The sequence below is a fragment of the Paralichthys olivaceus genome, chromosome 5 (genome assembly GCF_024713975.1).
Source record: "Paralichthys olivaceus isolate ysfri-2021 chromosome 5, ASM2471397v2, whole genome shotgun sequence".
Taxonomy (NCBI): Eukaryota; Metazoa; Chordata; class Actinopteri; order Pleuronectiformes; family Paralichthyidae; genus Paralichthys; species Paralichthys olivaceus.
The window spans coordinates 19,058,688-19,082,325 of NC_091097.1; the positions used below are offsets into that span (position 1 = coordinate 19,058,688).

The 23,638-nt window shown below is 43.5% G+C and overlaps 6 protein-coding genes and 1 non-coding gene across 7 annotated transcripts; 3 read left to right on the plus strand and 4 right to left on the minus strand.

Moving 5' to 3' along the window:
- The first annotated feature begins 227 nt into the window (after positions 1-227).
- Positions 228-1,411, plus strand: ndufa6 (NADH:ubiquinone oxidoreductase subunit A6). Its single transcript, XM_020109769.2, has 3 exons — positions 228-420; positions 958-1,073; positions 1,191-1,411. The coding sequence occupies exons 1-3, from the start codon at positions 282-284 to the stop codon at positions 1,320-1,322; spliced, it is 387 nt and encodes a 128-aa protein (XP_019965328.2). The 5' UTR covers positions 228-281; the 3' UTR covers positions 1,323-1,411.
- A 2-nt stretch (positions 1,412-1,413) lies between these two features.
- LOC109645719 (essential MCU regulator, mitochondrial) lies at positions 1,414-2,947 on the minus strand. The gene is made up of 3 exons (XM_020111350.2): positions 2,748-2,947; positions 2,209-2,373; positions 1,414-1,733 (listed from the first exon to the last, which is right to left on the minus strand). The coding sequence occupies exons 1-2, from the start codon at positions 2,901-2,903 to the stop codon at positions 2,236-2,238; spliced, it is 294 nt and encodes a 97-aa protein (XP_019966909.2). The 5' UTR covers positions 2,904-2,947; the 3' UTR covers positions 1,414-1,733; positions 2,209-2,235.
- Positions 2,948-3,331: 384 nt separating this feature from the next.
- Positions 3,332-9,704, minus strand: fam234b (family with sequence similarity 234 member B). Its single transcript, XM_069524868.1, has 13 exons — positions 9,536-9,704; positions 7,850-8,404; positions 7,291-7,404; positions 6,698-6,865; positions 6,468-6,583; positions 5,890-6,040; positions 5,671-5,812; positions 5,247-5,441; positions 5,058-5,136; positions 4,809-4,976; positions 4,606-4,726; positions 4,102-4,328; positions 3,332-4,008 (listed from the first exon to the last, which is right to left on the minus strand). The coding sequence occupies exons 1-13, from the start codon at positions 9,666-9,668 to the stop codon at positions 4,006-4,008; spliced, it is 2,172 nt and encodes a 723-aa protein (XP_069380969.1). The 5' UTR covers positions 9,669-9,704; the 3' UTR covers positions 3,332-4,005.
- A 998-nt stretch (positions 9,705-10,702) lies between these two features.
- Positions 10,703-10,856, minus strand: LOC138410004 (U12 minor spliceosomal RNA). Its single transcript, XR_011242799.1, has one exon. It is a non-coding gene; the product is annotated as a U12 minor spliceosomal RNA (small nuclear RNA).
- Positions 10,857-11,285: 429 nt separating this feature from the next.
- poldip3 (polymerase (DNA-directed), delta interacting protein 3) lies at positions 11,286-16,247 on the plus strand. The gene is made up of 10 exons (XM_020106076.2): positions 11,286-11,443; positions 12,132-12,241; positions 12,360-12,781; positions 12,905-12,949; positions 13,093-13,167; positions 13,278-13,499; positions 14,060-14,137; positions 14,253-14,382; positions 14,644-14,710; positions 15,256-16,247. Exons 1-10 carry the CDS (start codon positions 11,376-11,378, stop codon positions 15,464-15,466), a joined length of 1,428 nt encoding a protein of 475 aa, XP_019961635.2. The 5' UTR covers positions 11,286-11,375; the 3' UTR covers positions 15,467-16,247.
- A 455-nt stretch (positions 16,248-16,702) lies between these two features.
- On the plus strand, positions 16,703-18,588 carry rrp7a (ribosomal RNA processing 7 homolog A). Its single transcript, XM_020106074.2, has 7 exons — positions 16,703-16,852; positions 17,020-17,162; positions 17,399-17,524; positions 17,620-17,743; positions 17,843-17,940; positions 18,033-18,240; positions 18,402-18,588. The coding sequence occupies exons 1-7, from the start codon at positions 16,789-16,791 to the stop codon at positions 18,485-18,487; spliced, it is 849 nt and encodes a 282-aa protein (XP_019961633.2). The 5' UTR covers positions 16,703-16,788; the 3' UTR covers positions 18,488-18,588.
- Positions 18,589-18,695: 107 nt separating this feature from the next.
- On the minus strand, positions 18,696-22,430 carry LOC109641568 (zona pellucida sperm-binding protein 4-like). Its single transcript, XM_020106073.2, has 12 exons — positions 22,034-22,430; positions 21,662-21,786; positions 21,224-21,344; positions 20,922-21,056; positions 20,636-20,808; positions 20,324-20,403; positions 20,087-20,220; positions 19,817-20,000; positions 19,445-19,589; positions 19,295-19,364; positions 19,087-19,215; positions 18,696-18,855 (listed from the first exon to the last, which is right to left on the minus strand). Exons 1-12 carry the CDS (start codon positions 22,233-22,235, stop codon positions 18,710-18,712), a joined length of 1,644 nt encoding a protein of 547 aa, XP_019961632.2. The 5' UTR covers positions 22,236-22,430; the 3' UTR covers positions 18,696-18,709.
- Positions 22,431-23,638: the final 1,208 nt, after the last annotated feature.

Here is a 23,638-nt window from a genome sequence, read left to right on the forward strand (position 1 = left end):
TCCGTCAGCACGGTGGTGAGGAGATCAACTGTGAATTTTCACTTTTATCGTGTATTCAAATCATTCGAATGTATTTCTAACAGTTAGTCCACTTCATTTACATTTTAAAAAACGTAAATGAAAAAAGAATAAGAATTTTTAAAAGCTCAGAAGTTGAACTTGTCAACCTGACCTCCACCACTGTGTTGAACCAGCCTCGCCTCCAGGTGGCGCCGCGGCGTCAGTCAACACAATTACACCATCGAGCGAGCCACAGCGGAAGCGCTCTAACGGCAGCTGTCATGGCGTCCACATCTGCGACCCGAGCGGCCGCCGGTGCGGCGAAAGTTGTCAAACCGTTTCTAAGCCGAGACCTGGACGAAGCGAAGCGCCGGGTCCGGGAGCTGTACCGAGCCTGGTACCGAGAGGTGCCCAACTCAGGTGAGCCCCGAGGCGGATGAGAGGAGTGTGAAAACAGCGTCAAGGTCGTGTGTCTGTGGAGGGTTAGCATAACATTAGCTTCAAGCTAACCGCTAAAAATCAAATGTTCCTCTTCTGCGTTTCACAAAAACATTGATATCGTCACGAATAACGAATATTTGCGTTAATACGTTGCACTGTTGATTGTTGTCCGTATTTATTTGTCCCTTGAAAACCTTAGTGAGTAAACGGTGACTTGCTGTCGGTCTGTCAATGTTGTTAAAGTTTCATTTGACATGTTTGTTAAGAATTACAATTAAAATATCTTTGTTGTGTATCTCACACAGTTAAGAAAACATTAACTATAGAGGATTGTTATGAAATGTGTCTGCACAACCTGATGTTCATTTTTATTCTGAGCTGTTTAGGGTTTGAAAATAAGTTTACGTCTTGTGATGTACAGAAGTGACACCAGCCTTGGTCTCAAAAATAAAAAAAGAATAGTGTGACTGTGTTCCTTACAGTGACTTTTTTTTCTTTGCGTTCTTTTGTCCACAGTTGCAGTTTTCCAGCTGGACATCACAACACGTCAGGGAAGAGACAAAGTGCGAGAGATGTTCGACAAGAACAAGCACGTCACTGACCCCCGTGTGATTGACTTGTTGGTCATTAAGGTAAAAAGAGGCTTGCATCACTCCGTGTACTGTATCAACCAATATCATGACCCAAACTCTAATGAATGAGATAGTTGGCTGTGACTTATTTCTGTGTGCATGTTTTTAAATCTGCAGGGTAAAATGGAACTCGAGGAAACTATCAACATCTGGAAGCAGAAGACCCACATAATGCGCTATTTCAACGAGACCGAAGAGCCTCGTCCCACTGACTTCCTGTCCAAATTCTACCGGGGTCATGACCAATGAACTGTGTAGCTGCTGATCTCTGACCCCGCTTTCCTTGTTTCCAGTGTATCAGATGTTCCCCTGTACTGTAAATACACACTTAACTCTCACATGGCTGAAGGTTTGTCTTTTATTCCCAATCATATCTCTGTAGGAATAAACTTAAAGGGGCAGCATTCAAATTCCTATGACAGACTGTGGGATGTTTGAGTGCACAGATGACATCCACTTAAACTGTCATTTCTTTTATTACAACTAAAGTAGTGCATGCAAATACAGTACGCTTTGACCAGTGTAGCTCATTCCCGGTGTCAATAACAGCATGAAGCCCTGAACGCAGTGCAGACTGAAGAGACTTGACAACACAGCAGAGGAAGGCATTTATCTGCTCACAGGCTCAGACTCCTCCCAGTAGTAGTGACGCAACATGATCTGAGGAGGAAAAGAGAAAAGAGGTGTGAGTGGTGCTTACAGAACATTATGTTAAAATAGCAAAACACACTGACACAACTTTCAAATCTGACTGTTCCAACACACCTGCAAAATTCACAACAAAGAAAAGAATGAAGCACACACGGACACAGAGATGAATGCTGCTCTCTTCCTCTCTCTACTGGTGCATTTCAGCTGCATGAGTGAGCTAAAAGATCTCGTGTTGTTAGTCAGACTAATTTTACATGTTGTGAGTTGTGCTTTATTCATCCTGGCTGGGAACAGGAAATATTTTAGCTCTATATGTAGTGTTGGTGCATTATCTAGTGGAGGGGCCCCTCTAGGTTAGAGGATTTTAAGTGTGCTAACTACTGCTCAAGTGTGTGTGTGTGTGTGCGTGCTTGTGCGTGCGTGCTTGCGTGCGCTTTGCCACAGTTCACAGTGAAGCCCACAACCAAAGCCACTGATTTGATACCTGATAACCAGGAAGCCAACAGACCCCTCAGTCATCATCGTCATCGTCCTCGGGCACAAAGATGTCGTGCTCCTCCAGCAGCGCAGCAAAGTTCTTGCTGATCTGAGTCCCCACATACAAGAAGGGCACCACTACCAGAGCAATCCGGACAAGGCCGAAGGGGGTCTGCTCCCCAGTGTCACACATCCCACCATAGAAACAACTAAGTTAGTTCATGTCAAGCAGCTGCATGACTTCTACTATGAAACACTTCAGTGTCGTCCCTCAGGGAGAAGATCCCTGTTTTATCTCTCCCTGAGTTTCATGCTTTATTCGTCACTGAGTCAACAGTTCAATGGAAAGTACAATAGATCGATTATTGCTGTATCGTGATAGTATGGAGGACCATGTGTTGTATCATTCGTTAACCTGTGATTCCCACCTCCAATAGGAATATGTCTGTATAAGTTATTACACATTTCCAGAGGTGAGAGAGAAGGTGCAGGTGAACAGATGTGCAGCTGTTGCTCACAAACACACACCAACGCATCAACACTCACCTTCCTGGGTCTGGGCAGGATGGCTCCGGACGGTGAGCACACGGCCGTCCGGCACAGTGTCACCGCCCTGCCCGGCCCCAGGCTGCGGGTCAGCGGGGCGCGGGCCGGTCCGAGGGCCGACAGCCGGGAAACCAAGCGACCGAGGGCCGGAGACATGTTTACGTCTTCTGGTTCATCAGCAATGCGGAAAAGGGAAGAGGCTTTTGGACTTGGAGGAGCAACAGCGCCACCCTGTGCTGCTTTAAGGAGGCAGGTTGACAATGACAGAAATATAAATTCTCATATAAAAGATTTTTTGATCCAGTTCCACAAATTATTGGCTGAGAAATTAAGGAAAATGTAAAAAAAAAAAAGAAAGACCTCATCTCTTCATGATAATCTGTCCAGTAGTTTTTTTTATAATCTGGCTAAATAACAGACAAACAAATAAATACAACTGTCTTACCAGAAATAACTATTTCCACTAAATACCCATAATATTTAATTTTAACAAACAGATCTGATCTGAGAACCACCGGTCAATGAATACAAAACCTTTGAGCCTCTGGAACGACACTTGAAATAAAGGACACAGGACGCAGGAGGGATTTTCATACTTTCTCTTGCCGTATGTGAGGTTTGCGGCTCACATTTAATCTCGTACCTTTTAGCAGCCACAAGATAAGCAGTGGTTGATTATATAACCATACGAAATCTGACAGGATCAACCCAACAAAAACATTTCAAAACAGTAAAGCAAATCAATAAATACTGTACAGGATTAAATATTTACAGACTCCCTATACTTCTAAAGTTATTGATGAACAAAAAGAACACTGTTAAAGGCTTATATGACAAAACACATGAGGATTACACCACAGGAATATACTGGCCTCGGAGGAGGGAGATGAAGAAGTGATGCACACTGTAAACACATTAAAATGTTCTTCAGTCAGTAATAAACTACTGTTCAAAGGAAATGTCCTGCCATCCACATCAGAAACATTCAATTAAACTGTGCAGGCTGAATTAAATAGTTTAAATAAGCGTTTTCATTCTCCAAACATCATCTGAACCAAAACAATAAAAGCAAAACTCAAACAAGTCTCTTGATCAGGCGGCAGAAGTGAACTTAGTAAGAAGCCTGTGAACAGCCTCAGATGGATTCTTATCGTGTCCTTGTGCAGAGCTTATCCACAGATTTCCTCCCTTTCATCGTAACATGAGCTTCCTCTCAGTCGTACCGCTTCATGTGACGCGGGGTAACCACGGCGACTCGTCACTGGACAAAAAGAAAGAAACAGAGTTATCGTCGATGAGCTTTGTGACTGAATGCTGCTCTTCTACCTCGTTTGACCGTCTCACACTTTCTCACCTGACGCTTGAAGGACAGACACTGGAAGAACTTCTTGACCTCGAACGCGTCGGTTTTGGTGGATGTGCCCGTCTTGTTGCTTTCCCCCAGTCTCACAATTTGTGCTTTGATGATCGCGGCTCTCAGGCTCATGCGCTTTACTATCCGAGCGCTGGGCTCGGAGTCGGGCGTGGGCCGGGAGGACACGGTGATGTAGGAGGCGTCTTTCAGATGCTCCTGATAACTCACTGTCAAAGCAGGAAGTTGGAGAAAATAGAACATGTTGATTAGTTGAACATACTTTTTACCCTGACCCCACTAAGGCAGGATCCTTCACTCATTAACTACTGAAATACTTTTCAACACAACTTGCTGATCAGTGCTTTGGATAACAAGCGGTCAGGGTGTGGCACCAGATTCGGCAAAGCAGACGTTATTGGTTATGATACAGAATCTGTGTATAATACAGATGTGGTTCTACAGTGTTGTGCAGCTGGAGGACATTTGAACTGTGACGACTTCTACCTGCGGAGGTGACTGTGGTGTCTGTGGTACTGGCGAGCTCCAGCAGGATTGTGGGATACACAGGATGCAGCAGGAAGAGTTTTCTGATGAGCGGCTCTGCTGCGGCGACACCAGGCGCCACCTAACAGCCAATAAGGACAGTTCAAACTCAAAGACAACAGGTTTTATATATGGCAACAATGATCTTCTTGTGTCAGACTCACGGTTGTCTTGCTAACATTCTTCAGTGCGTTGATGGGTTCGCTAGCCCAAAAGAGGAAAGCTGATTGGCCAGTCGAGGTGGAAATTGCAGAAGTTTGCAAAACGAGTCGAGGACACACAAACTCTGCGGACCAGAGAAGAACCCCGGTTGCTCCATCGATGACCTGTGCCTGACAGAGACGAGGAGAGCAAACACAAAGTGAATATTTTCTAAAGAAAGAAGAGAAATGTTGTGCAGCGCTGATATTTACCTCCATGACACCGTTTGCTGCATGTTGAAAGAACAGATCAAGGACTCCATCGTCGCTGAAGTGTCCCGCGGCAGGTTGGCTACGACAGGACAAAAAATATTTTCAAGGATATTGTTCAAATTTCTCACATTTAACTCATCTGGGTTTGACTGAATTCATTCCCTCAGTCGTTGTGATCGAGAGCTTCACCTGTGGATGGGGGGTGAGCTGAAGGTCCATTTCTTGTGCATGTCCCTCTGCCTGAGGACAGACAGTTTGCTGGAGCCGTACACCAGCACCCAGTCGCTTCTGGTGGAGTTCAGGTTCGAAACTGTGTCCAGGGCGTTGCGGTTGTTGCCAAACCCGGCCACGAGGGGAAGCATGAACTCCACATGCTCGGATCCCCTAGAGAGACGATATTTATTATTTCAGTCATACGGGGAAGATATCGCTGCAGTGTCTCTAACTGTGTACGTTTACTTAGGATGATATGTGTGTATTGTGTATGTATAGTTCAAGTAACACGCCTGCAGCAGGTTTTGTAACTGTGTCTCTGCAACATGATTAAGTGTTTAACAGACAAAGAGACGTCTGTACAGTCTAACCAGAGACACATGTCCCTCATGAGGCGAACCTGTAAATGTCTATGAAGGACGAGGAATTGGTTTTCCTGAGCTCCTCCCACTTCGGATCTTTGATTCTAAGAGCTTGTGTTACGGGCATTTTCCCAGTGGCACGGATGTAAATGTCACGCAGAGAGATGGCCTCCACGTTCCCTGAGGACACAGACACACAAAGTCACAAAGAGTCTTTTCGAGAGTGGCGTCTGTACATTTTAGATTTAATATTTTACCGAGTCCAAACAGAATGTAAAAGGCCCCTTTCTGTGTTTCGTGCAGCAGAGGGCCGATCAGCTTTCCTTGTCCAGTGAGGTTGAACGGCACGGGACGTCCGAGCTGCGCCCCCGTCAGTCCAGAGATCAAAGTCAGGGACAGATCCAAGGCCTGGAAACGCAAACAGGAGAAATCAGCCTGTGGTTTCTGGACGTGAGAACCTGATCAGTAGGATTAGGAGTTACTGGATGTGTAATTTGCATTGCTCAATCTTAGATCTATTTTTAAAAGACCAAAGTTTAACTATTCACTAAAATGGCTTTGGAGGTAGAGTGGGTCTTTCATTAACCAGAGTGTCGGTGGTTTGATCCCTGCTTTCTAAAGCCTGCGTGACCTCAGCCTGCCCCTGACAACTGTGCTGTGTGTGAATGAGTTTTGTTTGTAGAGTCTAACACATCTTGTTGCATATCAATCTTTAAATCTTGTATATGCAGCATTTAAAGCTCACTCTCAGTTCACTGCAGAGGTTGAGTTGACTTAGTTTCACAAATGTTTGATGCCAGGGGAGACAAATGTTTGTGGACATCTGTGGCTGTACCTCATCTGCAGGCAGGGTGGCGATGAGCAGATCCGGGACTGAGTCGCCCTGCAGGTCTGGAAGTAACACCGCCTGGGATTCAATGTTCTTCATCTGGACTGACGACAAATTCTTCCCTGGGGAGTGAAAGGAAACCGTTTTGACCTTGTTTTGCTTGAGAGCGACAACAGAAGGTGGAGAGGTTTGTAGTTGTCTGGTGTTACGTCCGCGTGAGGACCTTGTGTTCTAACCTGTGGTGCCGTTGACTGCCATGAGGATGGATTTGCTGATGAGGAGACACACAGGCGACGGCTGCGAGCTGTACTGCAGACCACACTGGATGCACATCACAGACTCCGCCATGACCTTCCTCCACAGCACCTGACCACTGACTGCAGACAACGCCACAGCGCTGTAAACTGGGACAGAGAGAGGACGTCGAAGTGAGAAAAGTTGTACAAGAGATATTACTGTGGGTATCAGGGTTTATAATAAAGACAGAACGAAGTTTGAGTGGGAATATCAGAAGATCAGTCTCCCGCCTGCGTGAAAATGCGGAGCGTGAAGTAATACTGGGTTTCACAAATAACAAAATACTTCATGTTTTGACTCATCAGCTCAACATCATCATGAGTTTCAGGACTTTGAAAACATTGTGCAAGAAACTGAGTCTGTTCTGAAGAAAGAACCAGCGGCTCAGAGGAAATTACATCTTTTGTGGAGGACGAAATGTTTGTTACATCAGTTTTCTATTCAAAGGCGTTTGTTAGATTCTCTTCTCTCAATCTCTTGAACTTGGACCTAATACAGAAGACTGACACATCAGAGAACTCCTCCCACGTACTTTTGCTCCTCTGTGTGAGATGGGTTTCGTTTGTCCATTCAGCGACGCCCAGGAACACATCCTCCACCGAATCACCATCGACGTCCCACAACGCCAGAGCAGGTGGAGTGACACCTAGGTGGAGACGGCAAAACAAAATGAACACACCCACCAGAAGAATCCTGGTTGATTTAAAAAAAAGCTGCTTTATAAACAGTGTAACGATCAGTGGACGGTTGTTTTTAATGGGACTAGGCTTCAATTTCTTGGCTGTGTCATCAGAGGGCATTTATCTAAATATTCTTCCGTGGTCGATAAAGCGTGGGTTTGGATTTGTTGCCACTCTACAACACTTATCATGGTGCCTGTTGAAACCGAACATGTGGTAATTACAGTTGAGTAATTGAAGGGTGAGCCAGCTTCGTCTCGCCAAAGAGACTCCTCAGTAAATCCTCACAGTGGAGCAGCATGAGTGGTGGCTCGGCTCTAATCAATGTGATTCTCATGACAAATAATAAGAGAAAATAATAAAACGTAGCCACATCAGTTTATTACACGTGTCACAGGTTGTGGTTTTTACCTCCTGCATCTCCCAGTGCTCTCTCCCACTGAAGTCTCTCCAGCTCTCCCTTCCTGCAGGGGATCAGGAACGCACACAGCAACACCACCAGCATGGCACAAACCAGAGGCACCAGGAAGAACGCACTTCGGATTGCGTTCCTCATCCTCAGCTTCTTCGCCTCTGCCTCTGCGCTGTGAACCCCCAGCCCGGTGCCCCCCAGCGAACCGGACCCTCCTCTGTCCTCCCCCGACCTGTCCCTGCTCGAGTCCCTGTGGCTCCAGTACTGCGGGCCCTTCATTTCGTGTCTGTCCTGCCGGGATTTGCTGGGGAGTCGCTCTCTCCATTCGTCCTCATCCTCCTCCTCGTCCTCCTCATCCTCCTGAGCCTCGTCCGTGGCTCCCACAAGTCTTCCAGACCTGCCGCCACGCAGCTTTGAGGACCCCGCTCCGAGGCAGCCGTCCCTGCCGAGGCCGTTTCTGGGGTAGTTGAGCACAAGGTCATCCTCTTCGCTCTCGTCCTCGCTGTCTGCTTGGGTGAGAGGGTCGTACTCCCCAAGGGCCGAGCCCTTCTTCCCTGAAGAGACACACAAAGAGCGTGTGAGGATTAAACGTCCTGTATGGTCCCTCGGTGAGAGCGGGTGGGACTAGTGATTATTGATTTACGATACATTGCTGATATATTATTGATGCATAATTACTGATATATTCTCTCACTTAACTCAAGTGTGATGATCGGTTTTAAAACAGTGAGGCTCGTAGAATCAGTGGCATCTTTTAAATCACCTCTAAAAGCCTTTTTACTCATTACACCATTGTTTAATACCTGCTTGTGTCATATAATTTCATTATTATGTTCTAATCATTTTACAACCATGTAAAAACACTTCATAAACTGTAATAGCCTGTAATAAACACAGTTTACAGTTGTGATTATAATGATTGTTGTTGTAAAACAACAAGAAGAAAGTCAAATTTTGAATCATCTTATTTGTTACTATTGATCCTGAATCACCTTTTTGTTTCTCATCTACTTCTCATACATTTATTTAAAAATGATTTTATGTATTTATATTTTTTGTCATTTACAGTAAAACAGTAATTAGTAACTGTAAGCTGGCTTAATAATAATAATAATAATACATGTTTTAATTATAATTCAGGTTAGGAGGCAAAGACACATGACTGTACATCACTAAAACCTGATTATTGAAGGATGGATGAGATATTAGACTGATGTAAACAGATGTGTTTTGAGTCTAATAGCTTCCAGCCATACTAGTACTGCGTATATCTTAACTACTGTGTAATACTGTGACGATAACACAACTACAAATGCACATAAGTGGCTGTTTTGATGGTTGAGATAACATCAGATGTCTCATTCATCATCGAGCCCTGCTGGTGACAGAGGCTGTTAGCTGGTTGCTAACACACACACACACACACACACAATCACAGACACACACTCAGACATCAGCATGCTGCTCTGCATTAACACACACAGACACACACACACAGACTCCATCATGTGTAACATGTCGGATGGAACATGAACAGCGGTTATGGAGCAGAAGTGTGATCAGGACTGAGACCACCTCTGACTGAGGATGATCATCTGTTGTGTTCATCTGTATTTAAATTCTCCTTCATGCTCAGTGTGTGTGCGTGTGTGTGTGTGTGTGTGTCTGTGTACACTGGATCTTACCGGGTAGTTTGAGAGCACGGGACAGAGCAGCGGCCATTTCTCCTCCAGCAGATCCGACAGGCAGCGACGAGAAGCGGCTGCAGTGAGCTCGAGGCACCGATCGACCCCGCAGGTTGGAGCTGCCCCGCTGCATGATGGGACGTGTAGTTTATACGTCACCATAACGGTCTGAGGTATGAGCACGTGTCTGACTCCGGTTTAACTTCGCTGTCAATGTACCTGCACAGAAAATGAACATGGAGCACACGTCAGGAGAAGATAATAGATAAATATAAAGAATGAGGGAAGAAGATAAGAGCAGAATAAATAAATAAATAAATAAATATATAGAAAGAATTGTTATTGCAGGTTTACACATACAAGGACTGTGCTGTTGTGTATTTGTATAGTATTTATAACACCTATATATATATTATGACTCCATACTTTGTTGTAATGTGTACTATGTTTTGAGTCCTTAATATGTTGCGTACTTGTATGTTCTGTGTACTTATATAGAATAGAATAGAATAGAATGCCATCACACAATGAAGCATGGAGAAATGACCGCAGCTACCAGTGAAAGGTGCAGTAAAAAAAAAAAAATATATATATATATATATATAACAATAAAATAATGTTTACAGGATGTTCAAAACTATACAACAGTGCAAAGAGAGGTGCAAGAGGAAGTAGTGGTGGTTGATTGTAGAGCAAAGTAGGTATTTACAAAGTTACAAAGTTACAAAGTAATAGAGTAACAAAGTTAAAAAGTAGGTAGTTACGGTTGGAATGTATAGGAGTTACAATCCTGTCTGTACTGCAAATATGGCAGAACTGACAATAGGAAACACAATTACATATAAAAAACACTATGAGGGATTGTGCAATATGTTGTAAGGAGAGAACGTGAACCTGAAGACAAATATGTTTGCACTTTTGAACAGTGTTTGTTTTTATTGTTTTCTTCTTTTCAAATAGAACTTTCTTCTTGTACATGTAAATATATGACAAATAACAATTGAGACGTGTTTTAAAACCGGTAAGACACATGAGGACAGAGTGTCCTGACCTCTTTATATACAGTCTATGGTCCTTACACTGACAGAGGGAGTTTATCTTCTGCAGCAGGCTTCAGTTGGGATCTGTTATCAGGTGGGAGGTTTGTTGTTCACAGTTCAGGGGTTCGGGGAAGGTCCTGGTCCCACGAGGCATCTCACAAAGTAGGTGAGTCACCTCAGCGGTCAGACCTTTACCCGCTCAAAAATTCATCTCGTAGTTTGAACGAGGACACAGGCGTCACCCCGCGTCGTTATTTTCCTTACTCATCAGTTTAAGACATGAGGTGCAGAGGGCGCGGGCACGAGCATAGAGCGGGAGCCCCGGTGTTCTGTGTCAGGGTGTCAGTGTCTGCTCGGTGTCAACATGTCCGTCCAGTGTGAGGAGACTCCACCGAGAGAGAGAGGGGATTATTAATAAACCATCAGAGTCACGTTGAGTCCGGTTGATTCCTTAAAACGTTTTAAACACATGGTCCTAATGTTTGTTGTCAAAGAGTGGGCGTGAGGCGCAAGGGTTTGTGGGTAACTAACATCCGGATTCCTCCCATTCTTTACAAAGTCAATAGATTATAATATATGTGTGAGTGACGGTGCGAGGGTTTCATTCAGTCCGTTTATTCTGTGTTTCAATCAAACTCGTTCTTTTAAAAAAAACAAACAGTTTAAATTCGTTAAATTAAAGAAGGAAGTTAAAACAATCCAGCGAAACACCAACTCCCGTCGGCCGCAGTGCACTGTGGGTGGACTCGGCTTCCGTAGTCGTACATAAAGATTTGTCAAACGCGACGCGGTGAGAGAAAATGGCAGACGTCTCCCTGGATGAGGTGATTCGACGGCGCGGTATTAACACGAAGGCCGCAGCGAAACGGTAGAAAACCTCTAAATGTGCTGGTTTGTAATCGCTCGGCGACGACGCGCCAACTCGTCGTATTCAAACAAAGTGCGTGACGGAGCTTGAGCGCTGCTGCTAGCTAGTCGACCACTGTATGCTAACGTTAGCCGATGCTAGCCAGGTCGTAAAGGCTAAGCTAAGTAGCTGATATTATCTCCAGGCCTCCGAGTTGGGAGCTAATGTAAAATTAAATCTGTGTCCCCCGCTGTTTTGAAATATTGAATTTTCAGTCGGCCGAGTAGCGCAGAGGTGGAGAAGCGGCGACTGCTCTGCTCGTGTTTGTAGCTTTACAGCTTGCTAAACTAGCCAGTGAGCTAATAATGTAAATGTTGCAGCAAAACAAGTTTCGCCCTCACGTAGTAAAATAACAAGGTTTTTGAAACGACTATATTAAACTATAACGTTGGTTTGTCTCATTACCAAGTTGAAAACATTTTTCTCATCATTAATGTTTCAGGAAATGTAGTTTACATGTGATACATTTATATGTGAGCTATTATTTAGTTGCCTTATTATATTTGTGATTCCTGATATATAATATATATGTATGTAACGTTGTATTGTAAAATATTTAGTATTTCTGTGATTTTGTGGTTATTATAATGTGTTAAGTAGATATGTGTGTGTTATAGTACCAATTGTTTTATTGTTGTTGTTTTTTTAGGCCCACGTTTGGATGGGGTGCAGGAGGTGCTGGCAAAAGTTTTGATGCCCGGCAAAAGATTGGAGTTGATGTCAGACAGCGGCTTGGAGGAGGAGGAGGAGCAGCAGCAGGTAAAAGCTACCAATGTTTCATAGACAAATAAAAATGCCTTTATGTTCAACTGATCTTCGAGTGGTATGTTTTAGGTATTAATCCCAAATTTGCTATCAATTCCCTGTCACCCCTCAGGTTTTCAAGTGAAGGATGCCCGAGAAAAGCTGGTACAGAAAGATGCTCGCTTCAAAATCCGTGGCAGGGGAGGAGGAGGAGGAGGAGTAGGAGGAGTGCAGGATGCACGTCAAATGATCAACTCACGCAAACAAGGGCAGTTTACTGTTCCTGCACAGGCCACGCCAAAGACAGCAGTAACACACCAGCTACAGAGCCAGACACTTGTGCAGCAGATACAGATACACACCAACAACAATCCTGGCGGAATGAACACACGGCAGTTTGGTCCAAATGTACATGTACTGAGGGGCAGTGGAACCCCACAGCTGAGCACTAATAAGAGAATGATGGATGCTCGCGATAGGCTGAGCCTCAAGAGGAGTATTGGAGGATCTATGGCAACTGCCACCCCACCCCTAAAAATAACAAAGACCATCCAGGTTGGTTTAAAATAAGCTGCTGTGTTTGTGTAGAATCAGCAGCGTAGCCTTCTTGAAAGTGTGTCTATTGAATTGTTTGAACATTTTGTCATGCTTACTAATACATGATGCTTCCTTTCACAGCAACGGCCGTTAGGGATGTCAAGTGGCATACGTCCAGGCACACAGGTAGAGCTGGTTTTCATTTAATGTTGAAAGATGACATGAGTAACTCTTGTGTTTACATGTCAATCTGAAAGAGATTGGTATTTTTACTTTAGTGACTAACTCTGTAAAACATGGTTCTAATGATGTCCTTTTATATCCTGCAGCCGGTCTCAAATGAGCTGAATGCCACCTCCAGTAAACAAATAAAGATTACTACTGCAAACATGCTACAACCACGGGTAAGGGCGAGGACACAGCACACATTTAGTAGTATTATAAAGTATTATATTGGTTATTACATCCTGGCATTGAATCAAACTCTTCTTTTCCACTCCTCTATTTCATATAGTCTGGTACAATTGGCTCCGCCTTCTCCATGTCGGCACCAATAACCAAAGTGGTTAAAAATGACGCCTATACAGCCCCACGTCCTCCGGTCCCGGTGACTCCCGCCCGGTCCAACAGCAGCATCGCTCCTCCCCGATCCTCAGCAGCAGCCTTACAGCCAATCTCCAGGAGCCTGCAGCAAGGCACAGCAGTAGCCAGCACACCTGCTCCTGCTCCCCCTCAGGTAAACATCTCTTACTTGGAGCTGTAGGTCAGAAGGTACTCCTTTCTTTTGTAGCAAGTAACCATTTTATATTTATTCAGGGTATTTTACATAGGATGCAACACATTCTATAGAAGCCTATTTAGAGGAGCCACCCAAGATGAGCTTGATTGAGATTGTATTAAGCCCATCAGATGTTGCGAAACCCATTTAACAGCTTGTATAATGTATTTAACTGCTGTATGCTAGTACCTCTGTATGCAAATGGTGATTCCTATCATTGCTGTATGGCTTGGATCGGGTTAAATCCTTTACAAAACAAAAGCATACAGAGATTACTCAAATGCTTTATGAGAACATTAGTGCCACCACTCGAACATGAAGTCTTGCATACGATACATGTTTCACTTGTGGGACTTTCCGTTGTGAAACATTGACAAATCGCTGCACTAAAAACAGTACTTACCAAATCAGAGTTCAATTTAACCAGACTAAAAGGTGTTGTTGTGAAAACACACTTCGTTTTTAAATTAGTACGTTCTGTTCCAGATGCTTTATCATGTGCTGTTATTTCTTTCCAGCCCATCTTCAGTCCTTTGGAGGGGACAAAAATAACAGTGAACAATTTGCATCCCCGGGTCACTGAGGAAGACATAGTTGTGAGTGAATCAAACTCTTTCACTACAAACTTTTATATTCAATATTCAATGGTGTGCTGAGTGCTGTTGTAACACGATGACTCATGCAGTGTGTGCTTGTGCTATTCCTCCACAGGAATTGTTCTGTGTGTGTGGTGCCTTGAAGCGAGCACGCCTGGTGAAGGTTGGTGTGGCTGAAGTGGTGTTTGTCCGCAAAGAGGACGCTGTCAGTGCTTACAGGAAGTACAACAACCGCTGCCTGGACGGTGAGTGCCAGTAGCAAGGACACACGCAATCAGAGGGGTGTCTAGGTTTTGGGGACTGTCTTGTTTTGCATACATGAATAGAGTACAGATGACACGTTTAATGGTTGAGGACAATTTTGTATATAGTTATAAGAGTTTTTGTTGAACTGAAGGACGATAACCTGCTTGGTTATACTTTGCTTTGCAGAGACTACGACTCACCAGAGTGATGAAGTTACGGTGTTTCTGTGTATAATAACTTTGCTCCTTATTCGTCTCCAGGCCAACCCATGAAGTGTAACCTTCACATTCAGGGAAATGTCATCACGTCTGATCAGCCCATTCTATTGTAAGTGAACCTGCAGGGCCTCATTTCTTCATTCCAAATTAATCTGGTGTAACCGTGTCTGCATGCAAAAACTAAATTTAGCATATTTAGCCTTTAAGTATAAACATCCCTCATATGCCTCAAATTAAATATTCATGTTAACAACATAATCTAGCAGTGAGTATTAAGGTCATTGTCATTTGAACAGTGACCCAGAAAACACATTTTGGAATTGGGTTATTTTGTGTAACATATAGATAAATGTTTTTTTTAAGCTTTCTACCTCCTGATGGAGGAAGTTTCAGGATGGTTTGAGCAGAAACATTTATTAAACTTTGGATCAAGGACAATCGAGTTGTGAGGCTTAGCTTCCTAACAGGTTGTATTTAAACCTTTACAGAACCCATACAAAACTTAGTACATGTACAAATAAGGATATTCTTCACGGGATCATACATATGATGATTCTGTTGGCAAATCAAAAACATTAAATCACATTCAGCAAATTCAGTATTTCTTGCAAAACCCTATCTCATGTGACACTCTTCTCTCCCGGGCTCCTGCAGGAGGCTCAGTGACACCCCAGGCAGCAGCACAAAGAAAGACGGTCTGCCTCCCTCCTTGTCTCGTCCCGCTGGTCAGCGCTCTTCCTCTCATCCCACTCCAGAGGTCGACCCACAGACCATCCTAAAAGCTCTGTTCAAGTCCACTGCACAGTCCAGCACCACCGCTGAGCCCCCCAACTCACAGGCCACCGCCTTCCGCATCAAGATATAACTCATGTTTAGTGAATATTACTGCATTCTCAGTGTTTAGATATGAACTGTGGTTCATCTTGACAGCGGCCATCATTCTCATAGCAAAGATTTTTACACGTTTGATATACATGGCAACTCCGGAACATGGAATTCATGGATGTCGACGTCCTGTTTTTTTCTTTTGTGGTTTCCAAATTTCACCCGTTTGTTTCTTAGATGGACCAGTGGAAAGAAACGTGAGGTGTCTGTTGTTTTAATCCAATGTGGTGGGGGACGCCAAATTTAACTGTTTAGGGTTGTTGTTTTTTTTTTTACAATTCAATGTCACCTAATCTAAACATGTTGAGTTATTTTTTTTTTTTAATACTCCAGTTTAACTCTTAATTAACCCAAACATCTCAATTTAGAAGAAAAAGGGCCTGTGCATCAACAGTTATATTGTCTGCATGTCTTTTCAAAGTGTGTGGGGGGGGGGCAGACCTAATTTAAACCACATCCAATGTCTTACCATCCAAATAATCAAGAGTTGCTTGTGGTTGAAAATCATGAAGGACCGGAACTGCGATCATTTCAACGAGCCACTTCTCATTTTTGTGGTATCGAGTTTCTTGTGTGTTCTGTCGATGGCTTTACTCGGCTGTCTCGTGTTCCAGTTGGCATTTGTTTAGTTATTTCTTGTATTCGTTACACTTGATTTATCTTCAAGGACTGTAAATTACTTTCAGACGCTTGTCAGTCAGTCGAGAGGAGCCTAGAGAGTGAAACATGTGAAATGTCACCATTAAATATTTAGCTTTGTAGATGTTGTCTGAGATTTGTTTTTTTTCCTGCGTTCCATATGATGACTATTAAATAAGTGTCACCATGAAAATATAATCAAACAAAGAGTGGATGACCAAATATTCAACATTTTATTTGAATTATTATTTATAAGAGCAAAGTCCAAAAGTCTGAGTTTACCCATTTTATATGTATGTATGAATATTTGTGTAGCACTTCTAGTACTTCACAAAGTACACAATTTATATATATTGATAAATATATATGGATAGAATTAGAAAAATAATGATAATAAATAAATGTGTGGATATGATAAAGTAATATAGATAATAGTAAAAAAAAAGAAATTGTTAAAATAATATAATCGTATTATATTATTTGTATATATGCAAATACACAGGTAGTTTTAATATAATTACAGGAGTAGTTGTCATGATATATAATAATGACAATGATATAATTATAATAAAGAATACAAATGTAAAATAATAATAAACACAGACGGTTAAATTATTTTCTTTACGTTTGGTTTGTACTTCCGGTGTGAAAGGTCACATCAAAATGGCGCCGCCCAAGAAGAAACATGCTAGTGGGCAGCCTTGTATCATTCCTGGAGGATTTGCAGGTATTTTGCGATAAAACGAAGAATATTTCTACACATATTTACACCAGGACAGAAGTTTATACTCGTGATTTGACCGTGATGGTGGTTATTGATCTGTAGCCTTGTTTATGACGGGGTCCGCCTGATGTTCACAGATGTTCTTTGTTTCCGTCTTCTCTTCTTCACAGTCTTGTCCCTGAAGTTCAGCTCAGACTCTCCTGCTCAACACAAGGTTTATGTGAAAGAACACAGAGTTCGAGCGGAGAAGAATTCACACAGACCTCTGGACCGGACGTTGTTTGTCCTCAACATCCCCCCGTACTGCTCAGAGGTAAATATGTCTACGACTGTCCTCTGAATCAGTGTGACCATCAAATAAAACACATGACAAAATACAGCACAAAAATACAGATCCAGTCAAATATACTTCATTGTCCCCATGGGGAGATTGTTCCAGCTTCAGAACAAAAGAACAGTACACGAAGACATATTGTCCAAGACCTAGAAAAATAACTCAGAATAAAAGTGGGACGATAGTTGCGGACTGTCCTGCTGTTTGTGTTCCAGGCCGTGGTCAGAGAGTTATTCTCACAGTTCGGCTGCGTTCAGTCGGTGGAGCTCAGAGACCATCCAGGCTCCGTCCAGGAGTCCGCACCCAAACTGAGCAAGTTCTTCAGACCAGCTGAGAAGACGGTCGGTGCTGTGTTCCTCCTTTCAAACATTCACACTACGAGTGCATCCTCTGTCAGAGTGTTTGACCTCTTTGTGTGTCTGTCCACCTCCTCCAGGGTTTCAAAGTTGGATATGTTGTGTTCCAAGACTCCTCCAGTGTAAATTCAGCTAAATCACACCCAGATGATTCGCCCCTGGTGGTCTGCACGGAGGAGCGTCCAGTGAAGACAGGCGTACAGAGTGAGTTGTGTGCTTTTTTTCTTCTTCTGATGAGCTTAGTGAGTCAAAACAAATCAGTTTTATGACACACACATTCTGTGGTGTGTTTTCTCACACCAGAATGGATTCACCAATACTCAGAGACTTTCATTAAGCCGGACAAACTACAGCAAATAGTCGACTCCTTTATGGAGGGCTACGACAAGCGGAAAAAAGAGGTGAGAATCCTGCAGCTCGTCCTCCAGCATCCCACCGCCCCACGCCTCCATCGAGAACGTGCGACTCAACCTGGGTTTTGTTTTTGTCACAGGAAGAGCAGCGGCAGAGGAATGAGGCTGAGCAGGAGCAAGAGGACGAAGAGGGCTGGGTGAAAGTCACGAAAGGGCACAAGGGCGCCAAGGCCCGTCCCCACAGTGAGGCGGCCAACAAGAGGACATTACAGAAAGAGATGAGGAAGAAGAAGAGGAAGGAGCTCATGAACTTCTACACCTGGCAGCAAAGGAACACACAAAAAGAACGTAAGTTGCTTATATTTGAACAGCGCTACTGAGACATCGTAAACCTATTGTCTTTTTAGTTTATTCTTTACTCTGCAGGCTAGAATTTGTCTGAAGGAGAAGTAATAACGGTTTGTAAAAACAGAATGTCTGATACAATCATTTGTTCTGTTTTTTTCCAGATATTGCTGAACTAAGGAAAAAGTTCGAGGAGGATAAGCAGAGAATAGCTCTGCTGAGAGCACAGAGAAAGTTCAGACCTTACTGAGTCAACTACCAAGATTTCCATTTGCTCATTTCACTGCTTCTCTGTTCTCTTCATTGTAAACCTTTGTTATAAAGGAATGTGTTAATAAACTATTCTGATAACGTCTTTGCATGATAACTAAGTGATCTGATCAAAACCTGATGCTTTTTACTTTCACACCAGTAAGAATCCAAACCTGAGGTCAAAATAAAATTGAATGCACATTAGAGACGGTCAAATGTTTTACTGGTCACTGTCAACTTGAGCTTGACAAGCTTGCTGCATTTTTGTCTTCTGACACTTCATGATGCTCGACCACACAATGAAGAGCAGGATCAGCAGCAGGGCCGCACCAACACCACAGACGATGTACACCATCACCTGGAACACTGGAAGAGGGAGAAAACATTCATGTTAGGTTTTTATTTATTTTAAACGAAGCTCAGAAAGCTCATTCAAGAATTCATGGATCTTTATGAAAAAGAAAAAAAAAAAGGAGCCTGATATTTATGAGTGTGTGCAGATCCAAATAGAAATGTGGATCTATTGAATCTAAGTGAGGCTTCAGAAGTAGACTGTAGACGCTCTCCAAGTGAAGTTCTAGTTTTGTGCTGACTTACTTGTGTTCTGTCTCACACACGGAGTGTCTTCCACTGCAGTGTTGTTCTGTCCCAGCATCAGTGGCCCTAAGGACACCAACTGGAGCTGGTCAGACGTGGTCTCTCTTCTCTGTCTCTCACCCTCAGATGCTGCGGGAGGAGAGGGGAAATATAAACAACCACACGGACACAAACATACGACGCACAAGGTCAATGATGAAGTACTCACAAATGATGGCACAACTCTGAGCACAGTCGACATCATCTGTGCAGATCTCCACCCAACAATAGAAGTACATCTACGAGAGAGATTACACAATCAACTAGTTCCCTTAGAAGCTGTTTCACCGGGAACAATGTTTCACTCATGAAACCTTACTTCCTCCACACTTGGATGACCTGTTTGAGGGTCCAAGAAGGCAAACGTCTTGACATCAAACCTCCTCACTTGGGAGTGGGAGGTCGTCCTCCCCTGCTTGTCCACAGGGACAGAGCTTCTCATGTCATCCAAAGGGTTTGGGCATCTAGGACATAATTCAATAGTCAGCTGCACAGTAATCCATGCAAATAATGACCTTCCCCGAGGAGGTGATGTTTCCACCCGTGTGTGTTTGTTTGTTTGCAGGATTGTGCAGTTTGGTGCAGAAACAAATAGAAATCGGGATCTAGTGAGTTTTGAATGTGGTTTAATGAGGAGGGCCTGTGGAGCTTTGAGCTTGTTGTGTTACCTCTGTCATTTCCGTCATCTTACCCGTCATACAGGAGCATCCACACAGAGTGTCTGGACACAGGGTGGGCAAAGCAATCCTGCACCCGCAGGGAGAGTGTCGGGTCTGGGGAAGGTTGTGCGATGGAAACTTCCACATAAGCAGCTTTACGCAGGGGCAAACTCAGAGGAAGCTGCTCCTCAGGAAAGAAGGACGTGAAAGATGCATCTAGAACAATAATCCCAAATACAATCATTCAGGTTTGGTTCTAAGGACAAAACAAGCAGCACAACAACTGTTCTTCACTTTATTACCTGTGGCTATTCTCATCTGCACTCTGATGGTTCCCAGTGCAACCACAGACGGTGGGTTCGTCACAGCGTACAAGGACCGCACGTCTGCTGCAGGCTGCAGATCTGATCTTGCATACTCACATCGGATCTGGAGACTAAAACCCCAAACTTATAACTTATAACGTATAACTATAATATAATGTTTTCATAACCGGTAAGTCCTCCCTACAATACTGTGCAGCAGAGGTCAAACCCGACCTGAACGGGGAATGTTTGGATGATCTGTCCGTGTGCAGCTGCTCCACCTCCACATCGTAGATCACAACATCTCCATCCACCTAAAAGCCAGACGGAGAAAGATGGATTCAAATAACTTGTCACTGATGTTCAAGTCATGTGCAAGAAAAATTAAGTCCTTCCTGAGGCATGAAATGATTGATCCTGCAACAGAGTGAAATCATCAGCTCCTGTTGTGAGACAGTTTTAACCCTGTGGCTGTTTGAAGTTGACAGTGACCTCTGCTGTGATTTAACTTGATGACATATCATTCTTGATGAGCAGCAGCATCACCTTCTTCTTTGCACCACAGTCTCTGACTCCGATTTTGAAGACGGCCGTGTCTGCGGTGGCGACCACAGGGAAACACTGGGGCTGATCTTTGACTATGAGGCTGCTGGGAGTGATGGGCGGGTCTGCGTCTGTGGCCTTCACCGAGAACACGAAATGTCCGTCTAGAGAGCAAGCTGGAGGGATTGTGAGCAGACAGGAGGAGTTTTATTAGAGGTTTAAAAAGGAGCAAGTTGTCCAGTATGTTTATATTTGTTGCATGTTGCAAGTAAGGAAAAATCAATCTCACCATTGAGTCTATAGTAGCAGGTGGAATCACTAGCATCATAGCAGCAGCCCAGTTTGTAGCAGGCGTCACTGGAAATGATTTGATGGCCACAGTCCACTCGCAGAGCTCTGTCTGTGCCACACTTTCCAGGCAACACTAGAGAAGAGCAGCGTGTGTTTAAGCTTCTAAACTGGTGCAGTGAAAAGACTGTACTGTACATCACAGATGATGTCATTCTGTAAAGACAGAGAGAAATCCAAACCGGCCTCGAAAGAAAAATGTGCCATTGACTTTTAACTGCTCCTTCAGCCGTCTCCACTCACATGTTGGCTTCAGCGGAGTCCGCTCACCCTGTCTCCTTATCAGAGGACAGCTGATATTCACCCTGAACCACTGATCCTCTCCCTTCAGCTGGACATGCAGAGGTATGACCACTCTGGTGCTCTGAGGGTCAAAGGTCATCACAACATGGACGTTAGGAAACTTTTGCTATTATTGGATTTACATGCAAACACAAATGAACATGCACATCTGGATGACTCATTTATATTTACATGTCTGCAACTTTTCCACTATTTCCTACTGAACAAATAGATTCCAAATTTTTTACCATTAAAAACATTCTACTGCTTTATTATGAGCCACAATAAGAAATTTAAAAAACTCTTCACTTAGGAGGCAAAAGTATTTACCTACTTTCCTCCTATGTGTTATATTTCCTGCCAATCAAATTCTCACGCTGAATGTTCTCGTGTTTTTACCTCAATCTGAACATAGCAGCTGTCATATCTGCTGAGGAAGAAGATGCTCTGGTTTTTCTCTCTGCTCGACATCACTCCACACGAGTCCTCAGACTGAGGCACTGGGACTGTGGCCCCCGACGCGTCTGACAAATTGGAATAAAAAAGTTTGTTTGAGGACAGAGGATCAGGAGGACAGTTAAAAAATAGACAAATGGATTGAATACATACAATATAAATATAATAATAATAAACATGATTCTTTGTCAGCTTTCACAACACAGTTACAAAAATTGAAGGCAAACGATGGGACATTTAAAAGCCAGATACACATATAAATAATGACTGTGAGCATTCACCGTGTATTGAATCACACATACTCAGCGGTCCTACCTCTCACATGTATATTATTTCTGACTGACGGAGCAAACACAGCTTTTATTCTCCGGGCAGAGCAGGCGACTCTGGGCAGGACGAGCAGTTTTCTCTGCTCAGGTGTTTTCTCCACCTGGACGCTGGACAGGCAGCAGCAGTGCTGAGCCACGAGGGCAACACAGAAAGAAATCCAACAAAGTTTAGCACGATCACAAATCATCTTCTCATCGCTGGGATGTTTTCACTCATGGGTTTCCTGGCTCCAGAGACATCAGCTCTTTTCTGTGGGGTCACGTGACACCTGCTAATTAGTGTTGATTGGTTTGAAGCTTGTCGTCCTGCAGAGCCTCAGCACAGCTTGGAGGTATGTGTTCACTGGGATGGAAAAAAGTAGATTTAACGTTGCACACAAGAGTGAGACAGAAAACAAAGGACATGAATAACGTCACAAAGGTCAAGGTTTAAATCCTGGCTCATATCGTGCTGAGCGCATGTTTGGCCTGATGCCTCCTCAGGGAGCCACTGAATGAAATCATTGCGTAACTCAAAGGCCTGTCCAACCTCAGCCCTCCACCCCATCTCCCTATGGCAACGCTTGTACCCATCCACTTATTATATAAGCACATACTAAACCTTTATTCACTGCTACACCCTGTCAGCATTTACAATCAGCCTCTATTGAGGCTGTTTCAGCTCTGATGGATTCCAAATTATGAAGTGAATCTGGAACTATTGATCTGGACAGGTTGAATTCCATGTGAACAGACTTTTATCGTGTCGTCTGAATTATGGATGAGGTGTTTTCATCACACTAAAATTAGCTTTCCTGTGGGATCTAATGATTTTGATGCCACAGGACACAGAGATCATGGAACTCATGACGTAACGTGTTATTTGGTTTAATAGACATTCCCACACAGGGGAGGCACCATCACTTCAGTGACTCTCCTCTATCACATATTTAAATGTATTCTTGAGTCCCACTTGAGAAGAAACCAGGAAAGAAGATTCTGGCACTCGAGCACTTGAGTTTGAATTTATTTGTTGTCCACGTTTTAACTGTTGAGGAATTTTTAACCATCCTCACACATTTCTGTATATGCTACTGCATCTCTATATCTGTACAGGAGAAGAGAGCCTAATCTAATTCCACAGATACTCCCTTCTCTTTCTTCACGGTGCCCAAGGTCAGGTTACAGATAAAGGCCCGACCAACACTGCATTGTAGTGTCTACGCTCACAGACTTTCATATCTATCTCAGATGTCGCAGACAGAGAGGCACCAACTTCAACTCTCACTAACTTCCACTCTTTTTTTCACATTTAGAAATGGATATTTAGACTTAACTGTCCAGTAGGATGCGAACGCCTACATGTAACAGAGAGAGTGACAGCAATTCTAGCCATTCAGGGATGTGACGGTTCTTAAGGCTGCTGACTTTGTGATTGTGTTGATGTCTGACTACAACAACATGTGCGGCTCAGTTTGTGGTTTAACATTAACTTCACAGACTCTGAATCATTCTGTCTCCAGAAACAAGATTCTGACTGATTTGTTCAATGCTCTCAGTCAATGGCTGCATGAGATTAGAATCCCCCGGTGGTTTGGTTACGAAGGTTTGT